This window comes from Symphodus melops (assembly GCF_947650265.1).
Source record: "Symphodus melops genome assembly, chromosome: 19".
Taxonomy (NCBI): Eukaryota; Metazoa; Chordata; class Actinopteri; order Labriformes; family Labridae; genus Symphodus; species Symphodus melops.
In genome coordinates, this window is record NC_136709.1 from 14,239,275 (window position 1) to 14,246,946 (window position 7,672).

General features: G+C 39.2%; 1 protein-coding gene across 1 annotated transcript; it reads right to left on the reverse strand.

Annotated features, from left to right (window-relative positions):
* Positions 1-672: 672 nt before the first annotated feature.
* LOC306840096 (uncharacterized protein) lies at positions 673-7,435 on the reverse strand. Its single transcript, XM_079369159.1, has 5 exons — positions 7,341-7,435; positions 2,943-3,570; positions 2,320-2,650; positions 2,039-2,214; positions 673-1,734 (listed from the first exon to the last, which is right to left on the reverse strand). The coding sequence occupies exons 2-5, from the start codon at positions 3,542-3,544 to the stop codon at positions 1,503-1,505; spliced, it is 1,341 nt and encodes a 446-aa protein (XP_079225285.1). The 5' UTR covers positions 3,545-3,570; positions 7,341-7,435; the 3' UTR covers positions 673-1,502.
* Positions 7,436-7,672: the final 237 nt, after the last annotated feature.

The window sequence follows — 7,672 nt, forward strand, 5'->3', positions numbered from 1 at the left end:
CTACCACAGTACAGTTAGCTCCACAATGAACAGGGATTTCTGTGAGACGGACCTCAAAATATGATCCGGCCTGAGATCGGTGTTCAAGATCTCAGGTGGAAACTTAAGTAACTGATCAAGAGCAACCTGCATTTTCAGTCCCTTACGGCATCTAAGAGGGTGCGATCTTGTCTTGCTGGTTTATCTGGTTTACCTGTCCTCATCGATGTTGGGTGAGGGAGGGCGTTGGTGGTGATTTGCCTCCCATTCAGAATGATTGCCTGTTGCCGTAAGACTTTTGACAGACTGGTTTTGCAGTCGAAGAGGACGTTCCTGAGAGTTGCTGGGGTGTGGCAGAGAGGGCACGCTGGATCTTCTCCAAAATACTGATTATGATTATTGAATGTTGGAACAACATTGTAGGTGGCCCTGATAATAAAGCTGAGCTGACTGTGCTCCAGATTTTTCCACAGTCCACTGACTTGTTATAATGTCCAATTTGACGTAAAAGCACCACATCATTCCCCCCCTCTCCCCAAACATTTCCCTAGTGCTGTCAAAGCACATATTTACATATCCCATATCCTGCTTATTCATAATCAAAAAGTAAACATGTCCTTGTTTTCCACTAGTGCGCTTGTGCAAGGTAGATAAAGATTGCCTTTGAAGCTACAAACACACCTGACAATGTAATACTGCGAACACTTAAAGCTTTAATAGCCATGTTTGAACACAACCTGGCACACCTCATCCGCATTCATATCTGTGACAAAGCAAAGTCAAAAAAGTTTACAAAAGTTTCCATCAGGCCTACAGAAGTATCTTTCAGCTCACAACTTGATTTCAGCCTCAATGCTCTAACATAGTATCCAGCAGATAAAATACAAACATGGTAAACAACCTGCCCATTACCAAGTAACAGAGGGACACACTAAGTAACTTGATAGTGAACACAATAGCATTATCAGCTAAAACCCCAACCTTCAGAAGTTAGTTCATTGAATATAAGAGACTAAAAGAGTCAGATTATTAAAGAGTGAATATTGGACTCTTCCAGTTGGTTAAACACAACAACAAATAAATAACATTTTCAGTGTCTGATATCTTCTATAAAAATATCATTTTGATGTCTTTTGCTTTATCATCATAAGCTGACATGAATTTTCACCATGTTTTACAAACACTGTGATTATAGAAAAGCTTATGTGCAAGATGCCCCTGCGGTTTAGTCAAAGTCCTGTAGCTTTGTCATTTAGGGATAAAAATCTCTTGGTTTGGCAGATATGAGAGCCGTTGTCACGGCAAACCAACAGTTGTTGCAGAGATGGAAGCAGTCAAGTAAATTGGTTGGAGATAGTTTTCATAGTTTCATGGTTGGTCACCGCCAAAAACACGGTAAAACAAGCACACATTTTGGAGATGCTTTGGAAAGAGAGAGAGAAATTAGAACACAGCTTTCAAGCTGAGTTACATTAAATCAGGTCATCAGTTGAAGTTTGTAGACTTTGAAAGTACATAACCTGTTAATTGGCAGGTTCGGATGTCAGCAGTCCTGCTCTCTTCAGTGCTTTGTCAACATTGGGAATTAGTTTCTCGTGAAACTCCCACAGGCGTTTATCCTCATTGAGCTCCTCGACCTTCGATATTCCCCTCAGAGGAACACGGACATGAATGATCCGACAAACGTCTGGGTGAACTTTGTATGTGGTTCCAAAAGCCTTGAGCACTTCATGCACTGAAACCTGCTCGATCAACCTGATAGACACAAAGACACAAAATAATTCATCAGTAAACCTTGACTTGGAGGCAAAAGTTGTGGATTTCAGTTTGAAATATACATCTTTGCTCTGAATTGAACTTCTGTTTGACTGAGACCTTCCAATCTTGCAAATCATGCAAAACACACATAGGCTGAAATATACACATGCATAAACAGGATCCTATAGACATTCACTTACAGAGAGATGTCTGGGTGGAGTTGGTTTTCTCAATGAATTACATGTTTAATAGTTTGTGCAAAAAAGTGGGCAACTTTTCAGTCCAAAAATCATCTTCCTACCTTGGCTGAATTATTAACTTGTGCGGGTGGTATATTTTTCTGTCAGGCTCCTCCCTGTAGATGTGCTCCAGAATATTAACCCCTGGTACTCCCTCCCACTGAGGTAGATGAAATCTCTTGCTTGGCTCGAAAAATGTCTTGGGGAAGATGTGGTTCTCAATGAGGAACACACCTGTCTGTAGAATGTGACATGACATAGAAGAAGGGGAAAACATACAAATATTAACACAAGTCAAATATGATTGTAAAGTTTTGATTCTGTTCTAGTAAAAGTAGTCTACTTTTGGATGCTGCTGTTGGAGTGTGTTCATCAGAGACATCAGGTCTTTGTGTTGGTATGGCATTATAATCTCATCAATATCGTTCAACAGGACGTAACGAGACCGGTCCATGGATCTGTATACACAGTCGTTAAGTGTAGTCATTTGACCAAAGTAATGTAAGTCCCCCCCGCTCAGAGAGTAGAGCCAGCCCCAAGATGGATTCAGAAACAGGTCGATCGACCAAGGAACTATCTCCAAGAAGTCTGTCTCGCTGTAGCTCTTCAACAAGCGGTCCAGTTCTGGACCACAGCTGGTGTTGTAGATCACCACCCTGTCAACACCCAGCAACCTGAGGGATGGGTAAAGGAAAGGTTCAATCATTTGTTCAACCAAGAAGAAGAAATAAAGCAGTTTGTCATATCATGCTAGGGATTTCCAGCCTCTTTTTTTTTTTTTACAATCTCTTGTTACAGGCACAAAAGGGGAGACAGTGAAATTGTGTAACAAACTTTAACATTGGAGCAAACAAGTTCAAACTATTTTTTTTTTCATTTTCTACAGAACCTTTGAAATCATACAATACTTAGAGAACATTTCATAAGGCTCATTTGGAGCTCTGTAATGTGTGGTGTGATGCTGACCTGTACATCTCCAGCGACTGTGCAAATTGAAGCACGTTGTTGTAACCTCCAAACAGGTTAGAAATACAGACTGTGAAGTTAAACTGCAACTTTTTCTCCTCATTCTCTTTGGTCTTCTGGTTTCTTATAGGAAGCCAAACCTGGTCCACTACCGTCACTCTTTCTGGCTTTGTCTGAAGAGTAACATGTGTAGCATTGCAGTTTTGAGGAATCGGACATCTGACATCTGTAGTGACGAAGGGATAACCATAGTTTTCTGGATGTAGTAAAATGTTTGTTGGAGTTATTTTTGATGACCATCCTGCACAGCAGAATAGACAGTAAAGAGGTTTGATTGAGTCTTTTTTAAATATGCTTATAATGCGTAAATCAAATCCTTTCACTCTCTGGTCCATATATGCTGACACCAGGAAGTGGTCAGTGTTGTTCAGGGGGGTGATGGCGTGCTCGGCAGTCCACACGGGGCATACTTTTGGAGGCCCATGCGGCCTTGGGGGGTAACTGTACTCCACAGGTGATATCTTAATGACAAAGAGAATGAAGAGGATGGTAGAAAGGAACAGGAGGAAGAGTTTCCCTCTGAGTTTTTTTGCGTTGTTCATCCGGCCAAATAGAGTAGATTCCCAACCTGAGACAGAATTATCAACAACAGACAGAGACATGACACATGTTACGAGATTTAACAGGGCTGCACACACTTTTGGATATTCTTATACTCTTAGCCCGCCAAGGTTTTTGTTTGCATGACGCCTCTGTCTGCATAATTTGTAAGATGTGTGAATGTAATTAGTTAGACTTCAAATGTAATGGTTAAGTCACTCCCTGCCATTGACGAGATTTTCCGTCAGTCCTTGTTTCCACTGAAGCACAATATGGGGCACTCTGACAGATATTGTGAAATAGTACAAGAAGAGGACATGCAGCAAAGCAGAGAGACCAGAGAGAGTGGATAAAGTTTATGCACTGTATGTGCATCTAAAACTACACATTCTCTCTGTGAGGTAGAAATACTTTATCTGCACAAAAATGGCAGGTCTGATGGGTTGAATTTGAGTCGCGGACATGGCAGCAGTGGACGTAGACAAAGACGAGGGACACGCCTGTAAATATTGTAAAAACTTCAGACTGTGATTCAGGATCCAGGTGGTTTCCTTCACTCAGACCTACGCGATGTGCAACGGGTCAGATAATATTGCTTTTTTTTTTTGTTTGATAGTATGTTACTTACATCGTATGGTAATTAAATGCTACGCGGGGGGTAAGTCAGCTAAATCTATTTTGTGCACAAACTATGTATCAAACCAATGTTTATATGACATTTCACTGTCATTCTCCAGACATGGTCTCCAGGAGTTCAGGGACCAGGGGTACGTTCGGATTGTCTCTCCTATCTACTTTCATTATCCACTTTACTTTAACCCCGTGCAAAGTGTAATGGGGTTATGGAAAGGTGTCAGGAGAATTCATAAAGGACTTATAGTTAAAGGCAATTGCGTTGTTTTGACAATCCTTCCGCATTTCCACGAGGCGACGTAATAATGCAATTTGCAATACGGAGGTGAGTGACGTCCCTACTGAATAGTCTGTACTGCACACTGAACTGTGACAATTCAGAAAGGGCCAGCAACTTTTTTTAGTGCAAAGTGAGACATGCATGGTGTGCTTAACTCTAGGTATATCCAATCACTAATTAAGGTTATCACACAGATGCTAATTTAAAAGTGTTTATAATGTTTGACTAGAGTCTATGTTTTACTTTTTATCTGCATATATTTCTGTTAACATCAAAGCTTCTGATAATGTTTTACAGAGGAATGGTGTCAATCCAACCTCCTCACTAAGATAAATGTTTCTGTCCATTCCTTGCTCAGAGTTGCACTGAGAATTTTCCCAAATCACTCCTTGCTAGGAACTTTTAAGCAAAGTTGAGCTCTCTGTAAGAGGATTCTCAGACTGTCTACCTGCCCATTCACAAGCATGGGCAGGTAACGAGCTTTAATTAGTGATTGGATGCACCTGTGGAGCTGACCACACGTCGTGAAACTCAACGTGCGTGTCTTCATTTGCACTGAAAAAAGCCGATTATTAAAAAAGACTACACAAATCATTTATGTACGTTTGTATGTGTGTATGTTTTACCCAGCTATGAGTCAAAATACATTTCTTTATTTTCTCTTAAGACTGTTAGAAGTCCTCCGCACTACTTCCACAGTTTGAAACCGTAGGAGCTCTGTTAAAGGCTAAGGCACTTTGTGAATAACTCTATCTTTAAAATGATCTATTCTGAACTTCTTGGGGAAATTCTTAGAAAATGTCCTGATTCTAAGATTTTTCTAAGAAACATTTACTAGAGGCAACTTTTAGTTCCTTCATAAACATTGACCCTGGAGTTTAATTTTATATTGTTTAAAGGCAGGAATATGCTGCTCAAGATGCTGGTCTTTCAAAAACTGTTTGGTTAAAAAGTCTTCACTAGAGTTATCTGACTGATTCAAAAGTAGTGCTGTTTGGCCTTTTGAATATGGGCCCAGAGATGTTTCTAGAGTCTACCAAGGTTAACACCTTTAGGTCAACTAAGAATCATCCCAACTCTTCTCTATCACCCAGCCGTACCTGTAGAATAGCTGGTGTCATGTGATCAGAGAACGTTTCTCTGTGAGACTACTCTACACCAAGTAGGCCTGAAACATGCAATGCTGATGTGGTCAGAGTTGAAGTAAAACAGTGCTTTAAATTCTTACAGACTCAAAGTGGAAGGGCATGAACGGAAGTAAGCCAGATCTTTTTCTCATTTATTCATTAATACTGTCTGTTCAGTGTTCAGGGGCCGTATTCACAAAGGATCTTAGGCCTAAAAGTAGCTCCTAACTGGCAAATTTACAAGAAACTCCCAAAAATAATGGGCGTGTCAGTCTTAAATTTAGGACTCCTATTTTTATTTTCACTAACAGCAATTCACAAAAGTGTTCACAAATCAAATACACAAAGTATTTTAGGCCTAAAAGGCCTCTCATCTCTCTCATCAAGGAGAGCTTAAAAGTCTTCGAGAGGACTCGTAACTCACTAAGACTTCAGTGAGATGAAATGTTTTGGATACAATGGAAGTGCTAGGAGCACTCCGAGGGGTAAGATAAAAAGCTTTGTGAATACGGCCCCAGCTGCATATTTAGTCATTCATTTGCTTTCCTTTTTATTCATATAAAAATCCACTCCAATTCAATCCAAAAAGTTGTTGTCTGTATATATATTTTTTCAGAAGCTGCCAGTCAATGCATTCAGGAACTTGAAACCCAGAAAATATGATTAATTATTAACATATGTTCTTTAGTTTAACTTCCTCTTTCAAGTAAGTGGTTGAACTATACAAATAGTGACTCACAGTGACTTTGGCGCCATCAAATCTTGGTGTTATCTGTACTAAAAGTAAGGACAGCCTCTTTGAATTCAGGTGATAATTAGTAAAACGTTAATCAGTTTATGCATATTTAGTGAGCATTCGTAACAGCATGACAGCAATTAATCAGTAAAAATGCATGACAATTGTTCATTCAATTGTTTTTGCAAATCACTTGAAGTATCATTGTAACAGTGCAATAATAGCTTTAACAACTTTTAAATGGAACAAATAATACAATCATTAAATGTTGATTTCCTCTAAGAAAATGTAAGGATACCAGTACTTCTTTCTGGGAACTGTAACAATTTAGTGCTGTGCCTGTGGGGACTCTTCTAAACTGCAGCATTAATATTACTGCTTCATATTCACCCTCAGTGCTCGAGAGATGGGACAGAGCCCATAGTATCGTTATCATCCTTTATTGATGTAATTCACATGTTGGACATTGGACTGATGGCGCTGAGTGTTGGACTCTGTGGAAGTTTCTTTTAATAGTAAGAGACAATCAAATGTAAGTAAGTAAATAAGTAAGTAAGTAAGTAACGTTTATTTATAGAGCACCTTTCACAGATAAGGATCACATAATAATAATAAAACAGCTACTGGTCAACCGAAAGCCTGTCTGAATAAAAGTGTTTTAACTGCCTCATAAAAATTTCACAGGAGTCTACTGATCTCAAATTTAGAGGATTTGTAAAGCTGTCTCATGTGAACAAGTCTGTATACTATTTAATATTAAGCCTGTGACGCATTGATTTGTAGGGACTTTGTGCATGTTTTTTTGGCAATTGACAGAAATTTAAAGACTGCTACTGCATATAATCTACATTCAAAGAGTTAAATCGTCAGTTATAGCCTACTCTCACATGTGGCATTTTACTATTGCTAACACTTATATTATATTTAGCAAAAAACTGAGCCTTTTTTATACTAAAAAAGAAGTACTGTACCTAAGGTAGACTATTAAAATGATGTTAATTTTATACGAAACATATACTCACCCAGAGCTGTGGTTAGTCCTCTCCTCCAGCCATCAGACTGAAAAAAAGATAAATGCAAAGCAGGCGGGAAGGTTTATGAGTCCCTTCACAGCTATTTCAACCTTGCACTAATTTCCTCCTACCTAGGAGTGGACTTTGGATGTAAACTGGAAAACAATCAATGTGCATACAATCAAATCCATTATCAAGGCCAAGGATACAGTTTACAGGTTGTACTTTTATTCAGTGTTTTTCATTGAACAGTCGTGGAGGTGGCTTGAGTGTGATCTAAAACACCAGTTAAACAAAAAACAACAACTAATGCCACTCAAATATATCAAGGTGCACATACA